At 41.1% G+C, this 22743-nt stretch overlaps 3 protein-coding genes across 7 annotated transcripts in view; all 3 read right to left on the bottom strand.

Moving 5' to 3' along the window:
* Window positions 1–1327: 1327 nt before the first annotated feature.
* Window positions 1328–10865, bottom strand: LOC146967986 (circularly permutated Ras protein 1-like). 3 transcript variants are annotated; one of them, XM_085760713.1, is made up of 21 exons: window positions 10575–10865; window positions 10256–10357; window positions 9297–9548; window positions 8094–8315; window positions 7833–7967; window positions 7663–7743; window positions 7484–7557; window positions 7062–7226; window positions 6926–6967; window positions 6725–6814; window positions 6300–6451; window positions 6105–6186; window positions 5456–5586; window positions 5130–5214; window positions 4917–5023; window positions 4643–4755; window positions 3054–3171; window positions 2367–2507; window positions 1835–1928; window positions 1714–1740; window positions 1328–1615 (listed from the first exon to the last, which is right to left on the bottom strand). In XM_085760713.1, the coding sequence occupies exons 1-21, from the start codon at window positions 10681–10683 to the stop codon at window positions 1526–1528; spliced, it is 2412 nt and encodes an 803-aa protein (XP_085616839.1). In that variant the 5' UTR covers window positions 10684–10865; the 3' UTR covers window positions 1328–1525. The 3 variants fall into 3 exon arrangements, with proteins under 3 accessions (XP_085616839.1, XP_085616838.1, XP_085616840.1); XM_085760712.1 differs by having other exon boundaries at window positions 7827–7967; window positions 10575–10864; XM_085760714.1 differs by having other exon boundaries at window positions 7827–7967; window positions 10256–10361; window positions 10575–10778.
* Window positions 10866–11458: 593 nt separating this feature from the next.
* LOC146967985 (protein kinase C and casein kinase II substrate protein 3-like) lies at window positions 11459–18670 on the bottom strand. 3 transcript variants are annotated; one of them, XM_085760717.1, is made up of 11 exons: window positions 18465–18670; window positions 18126–18294; window positions 16903–16975; window positions 16619–16775; window positions 16146–16381; window positions 14859–15014; window positions 14322–14497; window positions 14096–14216; window positions 13176–13243; window positions 12974–13053; window positions 11459–12095 (listed from the first exon to the last, which is right to left on the bottom strand). In XM_085760717.1, the coding sequence occupies exons 3-11, from the start codon at window positions 16957–16959 to the stop codon at window positions 11983–11985; spliced, it is 1164 nt and encodes a 387-aa protein (XP_085616843.1). In that variant the 5' UTR covers window positions 16960–16975; window positions 18126–18294; window positions 18465–18670; the 3' UTR covers window positions 11459–11982. The 3 variants fall into 3 exon arrangements, with proteins under 3 accessions (XP_085616843.1, XP_085616844.1, XP_085616842.1); XM_085760718.1 differs by lacking the exon at window positions 18126–18294 and having other exon boundaries at window positions 18461–18670; XM_085760716.1 differs by lacking the exon at window positions 18126–18294.
* Window positions 18671–21192: 2522 nt separating this feature from the next.
* Window positions 21193–22743, bottom strand: part of LOC146967984 (SH3 and multiple ankyrin repeat domains protein 1-like) — a 30447-nt gene continuing 28896 nt past the window's right edge. Inside the window, 1 exon segment of the mRNA XM_085762113.1 lies at window positions 21193–22596. Within this exon segment, the coding sequence (XP_085618239.1) occupies window positions 22545–22596 (52 nt within the window). The 3' untranslated portion in view covers window positions 21193–22544.

Below are 22743 nucleotides of genomic sequence, written 5' to 3'. Positions count from 1 at the left end.
AAATAAATGCAAAGCGAGTGTGGCAGTTTTCCATTAGAGGGCTGCAGCTCCTACAGGTTCGCTCTTTTATCTGTGACATTTCATTTCTATTGATGCTTCTATATAGAAGCACATCAAAAATGACCTCAAAAATGCATTCAAACACAGCTGCATTTTTTTTGTTAAATTACTGTGAATTATAGGACTGTAACCTATTAAAACAAATCTTTTACTCAACAAAGAAGAAAAAATGAAACATAAACAGATTTAAATGTGCTCATGTAATCATGAATAGAGAAGGGGAGAAAAAATGACTAAGTTCTGCTCAAATCTGTTTATTTTGTTAACTTTAGAAGAAGAATTGTATCGATTTGGACTATAAACAGTTATTTACATAAACCAATTAGGGAATCTATAGTCTTCAGATATGATTACACATTTACTATTTACTCATTTGTCCCAACCTCCCCAGCATGAAATTCCCAGAATGGGCCAGGAGTGACGACAGCAGAGGTAGGAGCGTCCCCACCCTGCAGGCAGGAGTACACGCCACCACCACCACCAACTGCTGCCCCCTGTGGTTTGGCTTCCTGTGCATCCACTACACTGACTCCTGCCTCACCTCTATAGCCCAGAGGGGGAGCCCCCAGATGAAGGTATTGTCCTTGAGGTTCTGGGAAAAAGGGAGGCCCAGGTTGTGTCCATGATGGTCATGCATCTCCATGGAGACAAAGGCACTGTTGGCTTGTACCTGGCTGTTCGGCGTCGCTCTGTGCATTCTGGCTTAATCTTGTTTTTGTTCTGCTTTCCTGGTCCATACAAATGTTCGACAGACATCTGCTCTGACTTTCATGTTTATGTTGTGGGGGCCGCCCCAGAGAAACACACGTCTATTTATGCTCTGGCTTTCATTTCAGCCATGATTATTGTTTGTTCCATCTCTATGTTGTCTGTACTCCATTGTTCACTATATAAATATTGGCTAATATATGAACCCTTATTGACTGTTAGTTAAAATATGTACAACACTGCTTTGGTGCTCTTGTGTGATAACAACTTATTTTGCATCCAAAGTTTGGTACAAACAAATTATATCAATTAAAAAGTAATTACATACTCAAAATCAGTAGAACTGTTTTGAGTCCTGTGCTGCAGTTTAAATCTGTTGTGAGGCGTATTTTGCAAACACCCAAAGACCTGGTAGCGACTTGTATGATGTGTTTGTGAGTCTGGTTTTTCCTGTTTTGGTCAAACTCTGCCACAGGGAAGGTATCGAATCCACTGCATGTACACTGTATACACTGACTCAGCAGTTTTACATATATCAGAGGAAAGAATCACTTAATGCTTCACTGAGAAATAAGTTTCTTTATGACACAGATATCCGTAGTTTCAGCTGATATACAGTAATACATTATTTACATTGTGAAATATTTGAAGGATATTTCTTCAGCCAGATAATCAAAGTTAAAATGCAGGATTTATAATTTGTCATTCACGACTTGAGTTGTTTCCATTGAGGTTGAATGTGGAGGCTGACAGTTGGCTACACTTTGTGTTTATTCTTCAGTGAGACGGACTTCCTGTTGCTGTGCTTCATGGCGTAAAACAGAGCTGCACCGGCATCTGTTAGAGACTGGTGGGAGGAGAAGAACCAAAGAATCATCAGTGGGTAATGTAGTTTTCCAGCATAAAGCAGTATGAGGACATTATAAGGACAAGATATAATGTTACCTGTGAGTCTGAAATAACAGATTTTCTCTGAAAAAAAAAAAGAAAAAAAAAAGATTAAATGTGGTGATTTGAACCAATGTGAGACATGAAATCCCAGAAACCTACAGTGCTACAAACTCACCCGTGTTAATGTATGCATGTGGCCATATATTGGAGCCATGGCTTCAACCCATTCTTGGTACGTCTCTTTGTCCTGTGCACTGTGATTGTGTTCACTGCAAACAAAGACAGTGCATTACCTGCCTGGCCTAAAAACACTGTGTAACTAACAAACAGCACTATCCAAAGACACTTTCAGTGTCACTTTTAATGACATAAAATAGAAAGCAATCTAATTCAAAGCCCTAATCTAGAGTTAAAAAATGTAATAATAAAATGATAATCACAGAAACATCAACAAAAGTTGGGTCCATCATCTAATTGCTTGACCTTGTTTGTTTCGTTTATAAAATAAATGTATTTAGATATGTTTTTTTTTGTCATCATTTTTTTTGTTGTTTTTTGTCCTTTTTTTCTCCTCTATGTGCTGAATATAGATATATCAGCCCCCATTCAAATCCAGTTATCGGACTACACCATAATTTGGCTCTCTTTCTACGTGTTGCCCACGCACTGACGCAGTCAGAGTTTCCTCCATCCCTTCTGTAACTCACATTGCTCTCTCGATCAGCTTCCTCTGCAGCTCTCCCTCCCTCCTGGCGTCGAGGAAGCGGCCTCTGACAGCCAGAGCGGCGCTGGCCTGTGATGAGTTGAGCTGAATGATGGCCAGAGACAGAGAGGATAGGGCTGTCGAGCTGAAAGGGAGGGTCACACTTTTATCACAAGAGTGCTTCTCAACATTTACACCTTCAGGCTTGCCATTATATTACCATGCAAATACACACAGAGGCTATTTTAGCCGCTCTGACAATGAAATGCACGACCTTCATTGTGTATATGAAGCAGGCGGGGTGGGTTGAGAGGTTTATTGTGACTAAACGTTAGAATGGATGAAAAATTTTATTCACATGGTGCGATCATTTCTGCATGATGTGAACGCCCCTGTATCTCAGCAACAGTCTCCTTGGATTTTCAAAACTGCTTTGCTTAAAGGTTCATTGAGATTGCCAGAAAATAATACATGTAATCAACTGTTGTCCTGAAGGAGAGAACGCCTCGTTGATGAGAGATTTCACATGATAATGACTTGTAAAAGCTCACAAGCAAGCCACAAGCATTAAGATAGCCCAGTGCAGTGTGTGTGTGTGTGTGTGTGTGTGTGAGAGAGAGAGAGAGAGAGAGATGCTATCTTGAAAATGCAAGTGAGTGAAGCACAGTGATTATGGAAACATCATGATCACCTGTCATCAGTAACATTTCGCTCTGCAGTTATCACCCTGAGCATTGTCTGTCCATTCCTCTGCCGGTACCTGATCTGCAGCTGGATGGGCACGCGACTGCCAGGGGCCGGCGCTGGCACTGAGGAGAAGCACAGACACAATACAAATATGGATCGAGAGAGAAAAAAAACAAAACATGTGCTGCTTTTTGATCATGCTAAATATAGCACCACAGCCCTGTTAATTTGTAGGAGCTAAACTAAAATTCACAAATGCAAGTGCTTTACAGTGCTCTGGCCTGAATGAGGTGTCAGTCAGACTGATCAACATGATGTCCTTCAGTGAAAATATGGGCCACTTCCCTCTGCCAAGTGCTCAGTGTTTTCCAATTACAGGTTGAATTGCTGCAGAATTAATTCAATGTGCAAATGCCCAGTATAAATAAGAAAGAAGTGCAACAATTAATAGTTTGCAGCTACTCTGTATTTTGGTCACAGCAGGGTTTTGAGCTAAATGCTCACATCTGCATGTTAAGATAGTCAGAGACAAGGCTGCCCTTTAGAAATGTTTACCAGGTGCTCAGTCTCAGAGAAGCACTAAACATTATACAGCAGGGGCTGATGGGAATGCCATTCATTTCTCAGCTATCTGGTCATGATTCAAAGGATTGTTCAAATTGGAAGCAGATGATAGCAGCAGATCACAATGACCCTCCAGGCACCCGTAGCAAAATGAATGACAAACTATCCGATAGTTATTTCATGAGGAAGAGGTTGGAGCTATGGGTCGGAGTCATTAATGTCGCTCCCCTAAGGAGGATGAGAGACCGGTGCAAAATTTTATTACTATCAAGTTGCTGTTAAGCTATTTTGGACATTACTGGATCAGGGGGTAGGCTAGAGTTGTAATGAAAGTTATTTCTTACCAACAGTTTTTTAAAATTAATATTAAGAGATTAGTAGTGTATCCAGATGGACATAATCCCATCAAACTGACTGGAAGTGGCAAAACATAGATTCTAGCAATTTTTTAAGAAACCCAGAGGAGTTTGCTTTTGGTTATAAAAGAGTCTCATATTAATGTGGATGAATCTACGTTACCAACACTTGTTAATGGGTCCATTTTCAGTAAATATATCGTTTTGTTTTTATAGTTATTTTGATATTATTATTTAGTGGTTGACTCGCCCAGCATTTCCTAGTTTCGGTTTCCCGGTCGCCGCTTATGGTCGGAAATTCGACGGTATTTGATCGTCTTCGAACCTCCGACTTTCATTCTTGATTAATGAAAACAACAATCCATCTTGCGCTGGTCCAAGTATTTCACCGTGCGCATGGACGCTCATGTAGTGTGAAAACATTTCGCTTTCCGAAACTCCTTGTAGTCCCTTTAACTTGGCCCATTGTTGCATCTTTATCAATCCAGTTATGTTGGGCCTGCACTTCGCAGTGTTGTTGTCTAATTTGTGATTTAATTGGTTACCAACAACAGCCGACCATGACTTGTGATAATCCTGTGAAAAGCAGCTAATCTGCAACTGCAATTTGCACAGTTAAAAACCCTCCATCCCTGACAGTCTGTGATTAGAGACACAGCATTTTTTTTCTCACCATCTGTGTCATGTTCATTGGCTCCGAACTGGAAGGTGATCTCTGAATCTGGGGCCACGTTCCCCACCTCTCTGGTCGCTTTGTGCCCAACCTCCCTCTCTCCTCTCATATGCCTGCAGAGAAGAAGGACATCAGTCAAACCTGTGGGTCTTGTTAATAATGCAATTTAAAGTGCTTCAAATCCTTTCATGTACCATCAATCTCAACCACTTCATGCAGCATTCAGTAACACAAGTATTTAGGGTAGGTATATGACATGGAGTGCAGCTCTTACAGTGATTTGGGCAGCAGTAATGTGACAGTACAGTGTGTAGCTATAGTCCTGTTCTCAATGATCTGTTCAAACTCTGGGTGCAGCCTGTTTGGACTTGCTATTACCACCTAAAGGACAAGAGACATAACACCCAGATGTCATAAGATATGCAAGATTTGACGAACAACTGGTTACAACAAATCATATGCAGCACGGCCTCGCTCGGTCTCTTACGTTCCCTCCAGTGCGATCGGCGAGTCTTCCTAGTTCATCCAGCCGGCAGTCTGTTCCCTCTATGGACAGCACGGACACCGTCACACTAATGGGAGAAAGATTTCAGCATGATATTCATCATAATGAATGTAGCTGAGCAACAGCAGTCACCCTACATCTTCCACTGCAGCCTTATTAGTATTTTAAGCACCAGTATTACTGACATCAAAGGAGCAGCAGTACCTCAGATATGTAAATGGCTTCACTTGTATGTTCACTCATTGTCTGTTTAGCAGTATAATATATTTAAAGCCATTCTCGACATTGATTTGGAGAGTGGTACCAACCCCTGATTAGCAGCATACTCCCCCAGCTCTTGGTAGAAGATGGTGGATGAGAGGAGGGTGCGAGCATCATTATCCTCCACCTCCAGGTTTCCTAACTCTGTGTTGGCCTTCCCATCTGTACAGATAATCACCTTTGAGATCAGTAGGGATAGATAGATCAGGATTGTTTTGTTTTTATAAAATAGAAGAATGGAAAAATGACACGGAATCGCTTCAGGACCACACCAGTGTTTTTGCATGTTTGTGAAAATTCATATGAGGTTTGCATCACAGCCCATATAGTCCAGATAAGACAGAAGGAAGCTTTAAGCTCAACCAGTGCTCAAATTAATGGAAGTGAAGGATGTGGACCTTATGAGTATAAGAAATATAAAATGTCTTTACTTTTCTGTTAACAGTGATGGAAGCAGAAATGTTGAGCCCAAGTGACTGTGTTTTATTCCTGGCTTCTTTTCAGTAAATGTTTATAGCTGGACACATGGTAAAGACTTTACAAACTTTGCCAAATTAAGACGTCTAAAGATTGTTAAATGTCCACTTAATACAGTCATTTGTGGTGTGTATGTCAACTTCAGTACTGTTTATATGAACTAAGACATACAAATACACTGGTATGGCCCTGTTAATAAGACTGAAAGGCCAAACTTGCTTTGGACCCTGGGTGTCTGGAGGCCATTGCAACTGCCAGGAGAGCGGCTGGACCCAGAGCTGTGGTCCCACCATCAGATAATCTTAAAAAAAAAAAAAAAAAAAGCACACAAGGAGAGAATAAGTTTGTAATCTAAACATGCAACATCTATTATATACCATACAATTAATGCATGCAATGTTTTTTTCTTCCTACCCCATAACCTGTCTCTGTAGGTTGTCCTTGGTCTGTGAGAGTGGCGGTGGGCTGGGGAAGCTGGCTGCAGCCCTCTTCAGATAGTTTCTGTCGGTCAAATCAGAACCGCTCACGAACTGCGATGTGAAATTCTCATTCCCATGCAGTGTAACCTGGCAATGCAATCATCAGGGGGTAAAGAAAAAAACAGCAGCAATAAAACATTTTATTCATGCAGGATTTTTCAGGGAGATAACAATGATGCTGAATGACAAGGCAATGAAAAAGAAATTCTAATATCCTGATATCCAATAAAAGGCAAAAAAAAAAAAAAGATGTGGTGACTTAGAATAATACAGGGAAGTGAGAACAGAGAGAGGGGGAAATATATCCACAACAACATAAAAAAAAATAGTTCAGTGCTGTCTATTAGATCATGAAAGTACCTGGCTGTCGAAGGTGATGAGCCCCGCTCTTGTATTCGGTTGCTGTTCACTTAGTCTCTGAACACACTGCACCACGGCTTCTTGAACAAACTGGTTTAAATAAATCAATATTTACCACCAATGGCATGTTGGCAGCATAATCAATAGCTCATTCTCAGTATCACAAACTTATAAGGACACGTGAATACGACAAAAACTCACTTGGAGACGAGATCTGTGGACAAACTGCTCTCCCTCCAGCACCTTAAAACAACAGAGTGATCAGTTGCATCATCCTAAACTGTGTTTGTGAGTTTCTGGTAAGAGTTATAAGATTAATGTTGTGTGTTTATTTTACCTGGGAGGTGATGCTCATGGAGCCTGAGGTGTCGATGCAGAAGAGCAGCAGAGCGTCAGCAGCAGACAGGGGCTTTTCTTCAGGGTTGACCGCAAAGAGAGCGCCGAGTGGGAAACTGGGAGGACTGGTTGAGTCCTGGGGCTGACAGAAGTGACACACACGAACCTGCAGCCCAGTGTAAGGAGAGTTACTGAGAAACAGTAAGACCAAACCAGTCTGAATAAATCACACCAAAGCCAGTTATTTATTGTTTCATTATGTTGTGATCAATGGTTCTTAGGCTTGACTGCTTCCATGCGTCTTATATCCATAGTCATTACAGGGAGTTTTATGGCTGTTATTCAAACGTTTGAAATCAATGGCACTTTATCATGTTACTACTTATCAGTGTCAGTAAAAGGTTAAATGAAAGATGTAATTACCACATTGGCATAGCAGGAGTCCAGCACTGAGCTGCACTGGGAGCAGCGGGCAGGTTCACCTAGTATGGGCTGCTCTGGAAATATGCAAAGATCACTGTCATCATGAGATAGTAAGACTGAAAACCCAATGGGACGGCTGATAATGAAGGTTTGATGGTGATGATAAAAATTTAACTGACCAGTTTCCTCTGAGAGTAATTTCCCTAAACTGACAAGGACCACGTTAGGATTCCCTGAAAGAGGCCCCTTATCCACCGGTCCTGAGGTGGGAATAACATCAGCATTCAACATTATCCTTTTGTGTCTTTTTTATCGACAGCTTGACAGAGACTGATGTATTTACCTTTACCAGTAGACGATCGGAGCAGTGAGGAGGTTGAATGTGACTTCTGAGAGGATGAAGAAGACGGGTGGTTTGCAGGTAACAGCACCAGGTAATCTGGCATTGATGTCATGAATGCAGGTCTCGGAGGGAGGGCCGGGGCTAAAGATTTGAGATGAGAGAAGAAGAAACTTGGATGAGCTGTCTCTTCTCTGCAACAGCTCAGACACAGTATGGTTAAATTAAAATCCAACAACACAAAAAGGAACTACAAAGATGTCTGCTCACGTGGTGTCTGGATTGGCATGTTGCTGGTATTAGCTGGCAGCTTCCCCTCAGCCCCACTGCCCTCTGGTGCGCTGTAGGAGTAGTTTGGGTCCCAGGGATGAGCATTTAAATCTGGCTCAGGGACTGGCAGGTCGTAGGTGAATGCCTGGCTGCTGTCGAGTGGCTGGTTGTCAGCAGGCGACTGACTGCTTGTTGCAGGTCTCATGTGTGGTGGCAGGAGAGCTGGGTTAAGTAGACAGAAAAAGATGGTTAAAGGAATGAGTCATCTCATCTCATCTTCTTGGCTGCAACTGCTTAGTGAAATCACTGCTAAAGTGCATCGGACCACCAAACACAGTGATTACCGCCTGTAGCAAACCATAAGCTTGAGAGGAGGATTTACTCTTAAATGTCATGGATGTTTTTGACGTGTCTATACTCTTTACTTTAAAGTTTTGATCTTCATCTTTTGTTTTTTTGGGCTAAAGTCCATTAAAGTAAAGTAACAGACTCTGCAAACCGCTGGAAATATTTTATAGTCTGTCAACAACCTTAGGTTAAGTACACAGATGTACCAGATGAATGCATATGCTTGACGGGTTAACACAGATGAAAGAATGCTGATATAACAACAGTTTACCTCATAATATTTATTTATATTTTCTCACTAATAGAGTTCAGAGAAGATTAAGGTAAGTAAGGTAATAAATCCTACAGATAAACAGCTGGATATTGCTTCAAGTACTGGTAGATATTTGATAGAAATTGATGGACTAATGCCTCTGCTTCTTTTTTTTTTTTTTTTTTTTTACAATATTTTAGATTTTATTGTGTAGCTACATCATCTCAGGTTTATTGATGGAATTGGAGTGATGATGAAATAGTAAATAAACACACATATTATGTATATTTATGTAACATACATGATGTGTTTTGATCCTCGATTTAGATTTGAAACAAACTGTATAATCCACTTTGCCTGAATGTAATGTTAGTGTTATGTAAGGCACTGAGGTGATGATGGCTGCTAGCTCAGCTCAACCCTAACCCTCCTACTGTGTAAGCAGACAGTAGCATCAGTCCAGCGTGAGGGCAACACTGAATTTCAGGACGAAGTACTCCTTTAAGATATAAGTGCATGGTATTTCAGATAATACTTAAATAGAGAAACTTAACTTACTCAGCTAAACATTTACATTACATTACATTTAACATTCACAGTACCTGTCTTTCGAGAAGCTGTCGTCTGCTTAGCTGTTGTGTTGAGGGAAGAAGCTGCCTCCAGGTTTTTGTGAAATTCTGCATTTTCATAGAAGGGATCCGGCTTCACAACCTTTTTTAATTTGATCTTTTCCAACTGTTCAGTGATCTTGGGGGTTGAGATTTGGGGTTGTGGTGATTTGGCCTCGGTGGAGTTTGTTGGAGGAGGAGGGGGAGGAGTGGTTGGACGAATTCGGTTGGCGGGAGGGAGGAGAGCTAAGGCACGAAAAAGAAAAAGAAAATACCCACATCAGCCGTTGATTTTGAGCAGTTTCTTGCAGAAGAAATGTGATCCCAGACAAAACAACTGGTGCAGTGATGACCTTTGTACTGTAAAGAAAATGTGACTCAGGCAGCAGATGGCTTTTACCGTGCAAAGCAGAGTATCTGAAAGGAATATCTCTTCTAAGATAGACAGGGGAGGTTATAGGTGTCACTGATTGCATAATGGATAATGATACTTAACCAACCAGTAACCCAGACTGCTGTGACGCAAGGAGAAATCCACCTGTGGCTACATTTACACTGTCACCCTCCCTCAATCTCTATAAAAATGTATAGGAATATTTCTGTTAATGACTGCCCAGATTCCCTTTTGACTCCTTCCAGAGAATGGGTCTGACTTCAGGTGATATAAGTTGGTGATAGATGTAGAGGAATGAAAGCTCTGTGTCTGTTTGATGGATTTCTTCAAACCGATGAGTCAAAGAAAAGTCGTTTCGGGGGTTTTAGGAGTTCTTTGACTGACAGTAGAAAGTTATGTTCACTGTTCATGGTTTAGATAGCTGAAATACTTTATGGTGTCTACCTCGAGTGAAGCTGCACAGAAAAAATTAAAGTCTGGCTAAATAGCAAAAGATATATGACAAGTGTTTAAACAAGTGCTAGTGTCAAAAATCTGTATCAAGAGAAGGAAATCACACCTGAGCGTTTTATAACATTGGCACCAGATCGCTGGCCGTCCTTCTGACTCACTGCTGGTGGCAAATAAACAAACGCACAGGCGAACTCCATAGTGATTCTGCCTGTCTGAGAGAGAAAGGACATTATCTAACAAAACATGACACTAAATAAGACATTAAAGAGTGGACATTAACGTATTTAACACATGATTAAAATACAAACTAGTAATTTCAACAGTTTTGTCAAGCACATTCATAGTGTCTCATTAAAAACCGATAACGACAAAGCACTCAACATCTCTCTGCAATTAAAACAGCCATATATACAAGGTGTACTTACACATGCGGAGTCTTTTGAATGCTGACTGTAGGCTACAGTACAGCCAAGAACATGAAACCCTCCCTAGTCTCCCAGGAAATGTTTCAACTAGTGTGTGACGTCTTGTCATTCATTACTTGGTTCTCAGAGATCTCGTCCAACAGGTTTCTCTCTCTCTGAGACCTTTTTATAGTCCTGTAGTACGGTGGTATGTGGACAGAGCTGTGAGGTGAGGTGCTTAGTAAGAGATTATTCACGTTGTGTGACTCTGGTTAAACATTTGTAATAATAATCTTTCAAAATAAAAGAGCAACCAACTATCCTGTGAAATTCTCTCATGAACATATAGATGTATGTCACTATGTGATGTAACCTTATTTGTTCAGGGAATCTTAATCAGATACCACCACACCTTAATTTAGCTAACTGAACCGGACTGAGCTGACAGCATTTCTGCTTATTATCTTCATCAACCTACTACATTACATTACATTGCACATGGTGATAAAACTTATAGGGTGTTGTTCATAATGTCTACCATGTTCACTTTCTCAGTTTAGCATGTTGACTGAACAAATTTACTGAAGGAATTTCAAAATATTACGTGATGAAAAGTTAAAATCCAGTTAGGAGCATAAATGTTACAAACTTTATAGGAACCCATTACAAAAGTTGTGGATACATTTCACTAAAAACTAGAAATGTCAACTTTACGGTCGCACTGGAATAGGAGCGATAGGTGATCACCTATAAGTCAGAGTCATTATTTCAGGACTATGAGTGTCTATACCAAATATCATGACAATACATCTCACAATTAAATGTTCATATTACTGTCTGACCTGAACAATAGACACTGTCATCCATAGAACTTCAAGCATGGTAAAGAAAATGTTAACAAGGGATTAGAAGCAAAACAAATATACTTTTATTGTGAAAATACATCCCCCTCAGTCAAAGTAACTCCTGTGTGCTTCTATGTGATATGCATCAAGTAAACAAACATTAACCTTGTGTGCACACATCGTTGTAAACCAGTGGCTGGATAAACCTGTCATTATTAGATATGTTTTATTACAGTGACCCATTGACTCAGACAAGATGGCAGTAAATATATAATAAATAGTTCTTTTTTTCTGATTTGTTTCATCTGATCGTGCACACATGCATGAAAACACACATACACACTCACACATATACACATATAACTCAGCCCATCCTAGTGTTTGATAAGTTAATCCATACTCAAACCAAGTAGGTTAGAATATTAAGGCTTTAAAGCTTTGCATTTCAAAAATAGCTGTGAACAGATTTTAGCTGACATAGCTTCATAGATGTTAAATCATAATAATTGGTATCTTTAGAAGATTTAGAAACAAACTCTTGGTGAAAAATAAGTTCAAAACATAAAACATTGGACAGTGTGATGTCACTCAACAGCTTCAACATAATTGGCTGGGTAGAAGCCCTCCTTCCCCCCACTCAGCACCCCTCGACACCAGCCCTGGTCATCCTCCTCCTCCACCTTCAGGAACACTTCACCTGAGACCCAAAGGAATCAAATGTTAGATGAAAAACATTCATTGTCTTTCTTCTAAGATTCAACATGTTCACATTAATCACATAATCAGTATTTTACTCTGACTTTACTAATATTTAAGTATCTTTTTAGTGCCTTTAGATAAAGTCTTTCATTGTTGTAATTTTTTGTATCTAGATACTTAGCAGTTTGGAGGGTATTTGGAAACACTTTGCCTTTATAGGCTGTGTTTGCTTTGATTGGCTGTGGTGGTTGCTATGTACTTAGCTCATCTCAGCGTCATCCAATTGTCCAAATGTGGGTTTTCTGGCTCCAAAAAAAAACACTGAGCAACAAACCCAACTCTCTGGATTCCAACTCTTTATCGTATACAAAGAGATGAATGCACTTTAATTTTCAAAATATCTCTCCCAAGGGAATAGGATTATAGCTTTTGTGTCTTTGCAGGACGTGAATGATATCATAACCACTTCACTTTATGTTTGGTGCTGTATATTTGTGCCATCTGTGTCTGACTCATGATGAAAACACTAGCTCTGCTTTAGGTGATGTATATACTGACTGTAAAATAAAAATGTCAACTGTGTAAGTAAAACATTTATTTACCTACAAAACGCCTCCCTAAGAACTGGTTTCAACTTTTATAGTGCCCCTAGGATATGTCACATCATTTCCATATCTCAGAAATCACGTAATCCGTTAACTCCACAATGCACACTGACACTAAATCTACGTACCAGCTTTATATCAGTAAGATATCATTATTTCAAAAAATAAAAACCCTTGTAATTCTGTATAAAAATCTCTCCGAATGCAGCTTCAACACGTCTGTCTAACACAATGTATTTGAGTGTTGTGAGAACCACACGTCATGCGTCACCTGCTTTAAAGGACAGCTCGTCACCCTCCTCTCCCACATAGTCGTACAGAGCTCGCACCTTCACACCCCCAATCATCACACTAACAGGAGAAGACACAGGCATTTCAACAGCAATAACAACATTATAAATCTGCGGTCATCTCTGGCCTTAGAAACATTTTAGTGGTAACCACATGTGAAAAGCACTTAATGGGATACTTACGGCCGGCTCCCTTTTCTTTGTTGGCCGTGTTTCTTTCTCTTTAGCTTTTTAACTGGTGGAACCCATTCCTGGAAGAGATAAAAATGTAATGATCAGTATTATCAACACAGCCATGATGAATGCAAAGAGTATTAAAGGGATAGTTCACCCAAAATTCAAATTGCACTCACTATCTACTCACCCTCTTGTCGATCTGAGTTACAGGGGGTCTTGGCGTAGCAGTGCATGTCCATATAACAAATGGATACCACTTCTCTTCGTAACAAAAAGACACCAAAAAACATCCAACTACCTCCATGCTGCTCGTATGTAATGTCCGTCTTGTATTCAATGCTTCAATACAAGACGGACATTACATACGAGCAGCATGGAGGTATTTGGATGTTTTTTGGTGTGTCTTTTTGTTACGAAGAGAAGTAGTATCCATTTGTCATATGGACATGCACTGCTACGCCGAGACCCCCTGTAACTCAGAGAAGCCACGGAGGAATCTGAAACTTCTCCCAGCCCTTAGTCCACATGAGGGTGAGTAGATAATGAGTGCAATTTGAATTTTGAGTGAACTATCCCTTTAATCTACACAACCTAGGGATCTGTAACTGTCAACACCAGGGCCGTTGTATAGAGGAGAAAGGTGATGATAATTCTAGGGGCCCAGCGCCCAGTGGGGCCCACAAAAAATCCCAGTAGTCTAATCTTTGTATGACTGATTTATTCTGCATAGACCCTGACTAATACTCATAGTAATGCTGCATTAGCATCAAAACAAAGTAGGCTAAATAAAAAATGATAATACATACGTAGTCTAAGAAAAAAAGTGGAGAATCAGGGGGTAGGGGCCCACTTTAGTATTCTTTCAGGGGCCCAGATCAACGGCCCTGGTCAACACACACACACACACACACAGGGTGAAACTTTACCTCAACCTTCGGCCAGTCGGTTGGCATCCCAGGACCGTGGTTGTTCTTCCACCACCGGAGATCATCCTGCTCATTGATGGCCATCAGAGTTTGATGGAGCTCACTGTACACTGCCTTCACACTGACACCAGGACACAGAGCTGTATGTTTATCACAGCACAACCGTGACACACATCTATCCGCGTGCAATCTTTGCAAAAAACCCAATCACCCAGTAGCTGCTCACCTCTCATTGTTGGTGATGTCCAGGTGCCTGTGGATGGAGAGGAAAGCCTGCTTCAGAAAGCTGATCCTCTTCCTCTCCTCCTCCTGCGACTGTTCAAAAATGGCCTCCATCTCCTCCATGTAGCGAGGCGTGTAGGACGTCACATCCTCCAGCATTTTCTCATAGCGATCCCTAATCTGCAGGCAGCTCAGAGGAACAGTTTTTATGATGCGAGGATGCCATACTCTGCCTTAGGAAGAACATCTACTGTGTTTCTTCAATGAAGGGGGGGTCTTAAATATATAAATCATTGGGTGCTCTCCACTGTTGCCATGCTGGGCTCCATAAACACTGAGCAGAGTAACAATAACACATCTCCATACAAGGAGAAGACTTGTAGCAGGCCGGCAAAGCTTTCTCGGAATGCAACATATTTAACTCTGTGGCACATTGTGAATCAGGACTTGTGAATTTAAATGCGCCCTGAATTAATCCCTTATTCACCATGCATGACTGACTTGGAGTGAGCTGGTGCAGTGTGTTAACATTGCTCCTCACCTTTTCTTTCTCCTCTGTGGCTTTCTCTCTGGCATCTGTGATCTTCTGCTTTTTCTCTGGGCTCATCTCAGAGTTTTCATTTGCTTGTTTCTCTTTGTCCAGGGCTGTTTGCTCCCTCTGGCACAACTTATGGTACGCTGCACGAGCCTTCTCCAGCTGTTGAATACACATGTGCACTCATATTATTTCTTGAAGAAAAAAGTCTAAAACTGTGGGAAGTATGCTTCAGTGCGTTCTTGGTAAGAGTTAGATGAGAATACTGATAACGAAGCTGATGTACAGTAAATACGAAACTGAAATCACGCCTACATACTCCTCAAAAGCTATGAAGATTTTTTTTAAATCTAACTGATATGCATAATATAGGAGCTGACTTGTAAATTGCAACTGTTGTTACCATTGTTATCACTTCATGACTGTGCACAAATATGACTACAGGACATAGGTTTGCAATTTGTCACGTTGTGTCACACATAACTGTTTGCAAAACCACAATACATCGTTTTCACACCTAGATGTTTAAAAACTGAGGGTGAGAGCTGTTGGTTGCCTAATTTTGAACACAGTCAAACTACCGGTAAGCTAACCTCCGGTCTGTAGCTTCATATTTACTGTAGACTTGAGAGTGGTATCAATGTATTCTTGACAAGAAAGTAAATATGTTTACGAGTTTGTAAAATCCATGCAGTTGAGAGCTGCATAAAAAAAAATGAAGTAATTGAACAGTGAGTAAAGAGCTACCTATCCTAGCCAGAGAAGCATAAAGGGGCACACAGTACAAATTTTGTCCAGCGCCCAGGATCCATCTGAGCAGCTGTGGGCGTGTTAGTCTTAAAATGAGATTAAGATTAAGATTAAGATTAAATTTAAAGATTTCTACTTTATTGATCCCAGGCTGGGGAATTACTACTGAGATATGGTCAGACAGATCTTTGGGAGTAGAACATGATTGACTAATAAAAATCTGGCCTGAAGTCAATGGTGCAGTACTATTTCACTTTTAAGAGCACATTATCAAGATAACACTACATAGGTAGCTGTGTAACATGCGTACACTGTGGGTGTGTGCTGAAAATGCACTTAAGATGTTTACATAAATTATATGAGTACTGTGGTATTGGTTAATTGCAAGTTATGCACAAGTCATTCCCATGATTAATCTGACTAATGTCCATGTTAATTTTTATTTCTGTCATTAAAATAGCTATAGATATGGACACGCCCTAAATGCCATGTGCCCTTTGTGTAACAGGTCAATGTAAATGATGTACTGCACGTGTTCTGGACCTTTATCAGCTTTTTGGACCAGGGTTTCTGGGCTCGTGAAAAACTTGTGTTGTTGCCGTGGCTCTCCCTGAACCCACAGAAGATTTTCTTGGGAAAGGTCTCCTTCTGCCAGGTCCTCACGCGTTGCCCTTCTTCAGTGACGAGCGCTTGGGAAATTGAGGAGTGGAGCTCCGACAAACGCTCGGTGGAGGTGAAGAAACACTGCCACGCCTTCATGAGGGAACCATAAAGTGGCCCTGGGGAAGTAGGAAAAAGACAGACGGAGCAATGAAATAACAGAGCGCAGAGGTGAGTCATGGAAACAATAAAGAAACAATCATCTCCATTTGTGCACTGGAACTTTTCAAACAAGCACAGATGCTCTTGTTTAATGACTGGAGAGGTCATTTAACTTGAAGAGCTGAGATGATCAAAAGAGCCTGGGAATCTAACGCTCTCTGCTCGGTACATCTTTCATGCATCCTCATACTCACGAGAATCCACGATGGACTTCCACTTGCTGCTCCACTGGCTGAGCTGCTGGGCATACTGCTTTTCTACCTTCGCTCTCTCCATGAAGCAGGTCACGATGTCATTGCAGGCCTGGTGGGACTGATCGGTCCGGTGCACCGTACGCACATAATTGCCCGGCTGGTAGGAGAAACAATAGGTGATGATAAGTGAGACTATACCAACACACAAGCACTGTTTGTCAGATTAACCAACTATTCCTTGGGGTGGTAGATTTCTAAAATGTGATCACAGATATAATCCTCACCATCCAGAAGCTCTTTTTCTTGGCATCCTCAGGTGGCTCTTTGGGCAGGCTCGCCATTATGGGAAACGTGTCTCTGAAAACAAAAGATAGCTGCTTGGGTGATTCAACAGAGTTGCCAGACTGGTTAAGAGGCAAAACAAGCATGGGAAGGCAGTTTTCACTGGCAGCCAGGTGACACCGATTATCATGCAACAGGTTGGACGTCAATGCAGATTCAGCACGTAGACTTCCTCATAATAGAAGTATTTCCCTTGGATTGCAGGTGTATGCCTGGTAGGAAAGATTTGCAGCGTGTGGTGTGTGTGTGTGTTGCTGTGCTTATTGCCATGACAACTTAGATGATCCTGATGAGGTATTATTTACATGTACAGTGCTTGGATACATCCAGACCCCCCCTGCGTGAGTAAGGGGAGTGTCGTTGCAGTGGCAGACTGGAATTCACAGGGGTGGGATCTGCCAGCAGGAATAGAACAGCTGCTCCGGCATTCTTCCTGTTGCCTTCCCAAAATAAACAGCATAGAAAGGTCATCTTTCCCTTTGCTCTGACTAATACAAGGCCCACTGTCTCCCACTCTAACTTGTTGCAACTCAGAGATCATGACCACACTCTGGCAACCAAACGGGAACGTCAGAGTTGAAAGGAATAAACCGTCCAGAGAGGAGATTTGTTTTGCACAGCGTGTAAACCAAAGTACATGTGGTGAATACATTAGAGACAGGATGCAGATTGAACAAAGGCAGAGGAGATGCATGCACAAACAAGCAAAAGGACACAGTCCCATTTGGGCCTTTTTCTGTCTGGGCTGACACATTGCACTCTGAGTAATATGAAAGTGACTAACCGCACTTCATCACAAGACCGAGCATGACAGAGAGTCAGGCTCATGTAAGACCTTCTTTCTCTGAGCCAGCTGGTCTTCATACTCATATTAATGTGACTTCTCATTGCTCTCATTTGTTATTATCTGCTGCAAGTGGAAACATAGCAGAAAGTCCCTGAAGACCACTCGCAGTCACTACTTTTTTTTTTTCTTTTCTTTTTAACTTTACCCTGATTCTGTTCTTGCTCATGCAGGGAAATGGAAGAAGTTTGAGACAGGACTGCACAGCTCACTCTCATTCTATCACACAGACGCATTCATACCAAAGTATTTTAATGCAAAAAAAGAAGCAGAAGTGGCAGCAGAGCAGAGCAGTCATGCCTGTGAGCAACCAGCACTTACATTTCTCTCTGTGATTACTCAAGTGACCACTTGTTACTGTAGTTCAAGGGCTACTGAGGATTTCTCTTCATTTCTCTGCCCGTCTCCTCCTCTCCCAGCGTGCCTCTCCTCCTCTAACACATGCTTCTCTCCCTCTCTGCTCTCTCCCTGACCCACTTTTCCCTTGGCACTTAAAGTTACACACACACACGGTGTTGATCAGAAAGTGGGCGTGAGACACCGTGACAATGCAAGCAAGCAGAAAGGGGGAAAAAAATTAAACAAATCAGAGCATTTGCATGGTAATCACTCCGCCGCTAATTGGCTTCAGGGCAAACAAAGAAGGAGGCAGAAACTTACCTCTGTTGCTCTACTCCCCCGTCAGCTGTGATATTCTAGTTCTCAGTCATTCCAGGATGAACTCCTCTTCCTCTTTTTCTCCTGTTCCCTCACTTTAACCCCATCTTTTGCTCCTTTAACTCACTGGCTTCCCCCCTGACAGGCTGTTTAGGTCTCCGGCCCCCTCTGTGACTATCACCCTCTCACTTTCCCTCCACTCTGCTATTAGAAAAACAGCTGGAAGAATCCCCCTCCTTCTCTCTCTCCCTGCCCGTCCCTCCCTCTGTCTCTCTCAATATGGTGCTAATGAGATGCTGAACCTTCATTTCGACCGTTCGCTGGTCACAGAATCGTGTCAGTGTGGCACACGGTCATGTGAGCTTATTAGTGAGTGCGTGTGACAGTAGCACAGAGAGAGGGGGGTGGTGTACAGGGGCATGGTGGGGGGGATATCCCATGAACTGCCACATTAGCCCCCGTGCTCCTTTGTGACCCGACATTCTCCTCTCTCTGGTCAGGCCTAGAAACACAGCCTGCCAAACAGAGAACAAAATACAGCATGTTTTCTCCCTCTCTCTCTCACACACACTCTCTCTCTGTTTACCCATTCTGGTCTGTGCTCTCCTGGACATTATCCAGGAGTTAAAGGGGAACACCTGTGTCATCCAGAGTTACTGTGTGTTTATTGCTGTCAGTCTTTCCCCAATAAACGCTGTTTAAAACAAGACTCCTCAAAAGTCCATTATCCAGAACCTGGGAAACTCAAACACCACCTCAACTCAACCCACCAAACAGAAATATTATTTGTAGTTGCTAAGGTGTAATATCAGATTTGCTCCTGGAGTAAGCTTCTTTGATACTTTAAAAGGTTTGGCTAATTTTCTCAATTATGTCACATTAACCACTGCGTTCATTGTCTTTTCACACCAACACTACAATGAAAATAGTGTTTTACCCTTGACAGTTTTTTTTTGTAATTTTTTACGTAATTTATCACTATTTTCAATGTTAATTAGACTTAACTGAATAGAAATAAGGTGACAATATGTCAGAGAAGAGATTTACATTTGTATGTATGTATGTATGTGAGGGTGTCATGCAGTAATGCTGATAAATCTGACGTGACAAATGTAAATGCAGCAGATCTCAACCTAAACAGTTTAGGTTGAGGACAGAGTGCAGTCATGTAAACACTAAGTGAGGGTATGTTCCTCCAGGACGAGTGGTGTTCATACCTCTATAGGAGTCCAGAGCCTTGTAGAGTCGACACCTGATTAAGACACCTGATGGTTTCATGCACCTGTAGTTTCTACTGAAGAAACAGTCTCCATGAAAAGTGATGACAGCATGAGGGTGATATGAGTCAGATCACATTGAGTAAGAGTTAAATAAAGACGTTCTGACAAAGCCTCATTAAATCTACATGTGTGGTGAGGAGTTCTTCTCTGTGGAGGTGGCTGTCATGCAGTCTCACTGTGAGAGGAGCAAACCGAGCCCTGATAGATATCATTTTTACTAACTAAGAGCAGATGCCATCTAGAGAAATACAAAGAAGGGGCAACCTGGACAACTGGCATAAACCTAAACAATATAATAACAGTATTTACAGTATTCAGCCATGAACTTTAAACTGGGCACCACGCTAGCAAACAATTTCCCATTCATCTTCTTCCAAGTTGTTTTTCATTGTTCTCCAGGCCTCGCGGGCGTCTCTTGTTTTGCTGCATGAATGCAGCCACTGCTTGCTTCGAATTAAGCCATCTCATCTTCTCCCTCCCCATGAGCTCCACTCTTTTGTGCCTTTAGCTCACCGAGCCTGATGGGAAAATAATCCTGGACCTGAAAACAATGTTGTGTTGAACCACCGCAGGGCCGATATGAGCCACTGCCAAATGACTCAATTCAAACACAGCACTTTAAATTGGATCATTATGTGGATCTGTCAAAAGAGGGAATCCAAGGAGAAATGAGAATCACGGCAGGGCCATAGTTTATTTTAGCATTTATTTCAACACCTTAGTTGTACCTCTATCATGTTGTTTATCAGTATATACTTTTTTTTATTTAAAACAAAAAACTTTTTATATATATATAACTATATATTTATATATATATATATATACCTTTTATCTCTGCATACTTATGCTCATACTGTATGTAGTCATATTCATTATGCATTTCACTAGACCTAAAATACTCTTTTAAATCATAGTATGTAATGCTTTCTACACTACTGCTCAGTCCTTTCACTTCTCAGGAGTAGTATCCATCATGAAATAGCATTGAGGCAACTCAGCATGAGAATACAGAGTCATAATTTTAAACCCACATAGAGAGAAATATACATTAACTAACATGTGTCAGCTTCACTGAGGTCACCACAGGGCGAGCAGTATAGAAAGCATTTACAGAAAACCCCAAATGAAACACAAACCAAACAAAGCTTCAAAGAATTTGTCCACACTATTTGGAAGACGGAGATTCTTAAAAATGTTTACATACTTAATAATATTATCTTTATTATACTATATTTTTTATGTTATCATTGTCATCATCATCATTACATATAGATCTATAAATGGTGTGTTTTTGCCTAACAGTTGAATTCACTGCAGGGAATGGCTAAACTGGCATGTTAAGAAACTCCAGGGCATTCATGTTCACCTCTATGTAACATATACAGTATTTACTTTAAATTTTCACTCTGAAAAAACCTTTTGGAAAAGTGGGTCAGAGTTTTTCTTTTCGAGAGTTTATGTGTGGAACGGAAGGGGGAAAACATTGGGATTGTCAACTGGCAAAAAATAAAATAATGTTTTATAAATATGTTTTGGAAAAGGCATTAGAAACAGAAAGGTGTAGGTCAGGAAAAGCATTTAGCCACCAACGCAGGCTTGACGAACACGCACGCACAAAATCAGACACACAGACTCACAGAGGCTGAAGTTTGAGGAAGTCAGGCAGACAGAGAAGCAGTAAAAAGCCCTTTTTGATCACTGCACCTGCTGTGTGAGAGAGAGCGGTCAACATTATGGCATCAAAGAGGATGATCCATCCCTTGACCTGTGCTATGGCCGTAAACACCAATAAAGTCGAGGAGAGATTTGCATCGTGAAATGACATGCAAACTCTTTTCAATTCCTCTCCAGTATTTCCTCTCATGTCTATAGAAGAATCAGGAAACTAATCAAAGGTCATTTCCCAACAGTGTTTTTTCTCAATGTCTGTATATCCTCAGTACTCACAACTTCAATTCTACGGTTTTTGAAATACCCTGACAAGTTTGAAATGAATGATTGCGATCAGCACTTAGTACAAAACAAATGGTTCTACTAATACTTGAATCCCGTTTGACATGTAAGATATATTTAGTGCTCGCAAAAATACACACATACAAAGCTTACCGGGGCATCCTTTGAGGGAATATGGCAAATATATAAAAAGAATACTATTGTTTTCTATCACTTTCCTCTATCATCATTTACAAACACAACTCTTTCTCACCTATTCTGACTTTGGCTCCAGTAATCACAGCCATTTGATACTCTGATCTGCTTAAAGCTACAAAACTGATGTTAGGATGTGGTTCTTCTGTTTCTTGTTTTCAGCCACACTCTGTAACACTTTATTTCGGGGTTTCACCCTTTAAGCAGCAACTTTTCAACTTTCTTTGAACTCAGACTGAAGTTTTCTCGGTGCCGCTAAGCAGCAGATGGTGTGAGAATCCATCTGTCAGTGTGTGTGAGAATATAAATGTGTGTGTGTGTATATGTGTTTGTCTCTTACAGCACAAAACGGTGCGTTAATTAAATGCCTGTCCATCAAAAAATTTAAAGTGTATTTTCAGTCGAAGAACGTCATTGTCACATGATGTTCTTCATTTCTTCGTACCCTCTCTTCACCAAAAGTCATTCACCACAAACGTCACAACAATATTCTCTACAGGTGAAGCAAATCTGTAAAACAACACTTTCCCCCACATGTCCAGCCCTTAGTCTTAATTCAACACGACCTGATGATGTCCATTGTTCTTCTCTTGCACATCTTCTCTTATTGTTCATCTTTGTGATTTTTGTTTCAATTTCAATCACCCCTTCACTCTCAGTCTGTGTCTCGGGGAGAAGTGGTAACATGCAAAGGAGAGGAGAGCCGCCTGGGGAGAGAAGGAGGGCAAATCAAAGTCTAAGAATGGCTTTAACTTAAATAAAGATGCTAACTTATAGGGTTGATAAAGGAGATTAATAGAGAGAAAGAGGAAAAGGATGGAGGGAGGATGGGATAACTTATCAAATGATATGCA

The sequence above is a fragment of the Trachurus japonicus genome, chromosome 19, assembly GCF_045865225.1.
Source record: "Trachurus japonicus isolate A0001 chromosome 19, Traja_1.0".
NCBI lineage: Eukaryota > Metazoa > Chordata > Actinopteri > Carangiformes > Carangidae > Trachurus > Trachurus japonicus.
This window is presented reverse-complemented; position numbering and strand designations above follow the sequence as displayed.

Coding starts and splice junctions, on each gene's coding strand:
- LOC146967986 (XM_085760712.1), bottom strand. CDS start 10,683: ATGACAAGACGTCACACACTAGTTGAAACATTTCCTGGGAGACTAGGG. Junction 6,452..6,724: donor TCATCACCTTCGACAGCCAG/GTACTTTCATGA, acceptor TTGCATTGCCAG/GTTACACTGCATGGGAATGA. Junction 5,024..5,129: donor CCGATCGCACTGGAGGGAAC/GTAAGAGACCGA, acceptor CTTGTCCTTTAG/GTGGTAATAGCAAGTCCAAA.
- LOC146967985 (XM_085760718.1), bottom strand. CDS start 16,959: ATGGCGAGCCTGCCCAAAGAGCCACCTGAGGATGCCAAGAAAAAGAGC. Junction 13,244..14,095: donor CCGACTGGCCGAAGGTTGAG/GTAAAGTTTCAC, acceptor TATCTCTTCCAG/GAATGGGTTCCACCAGTTAA. Junction 13,054..13,175: donor CAAAGAAAAGGGAGCCGGCC/GTAAGTATCCCA, acceptor TTCTCCTGTTAG/TGTGATGATTGGGGGTGTGA.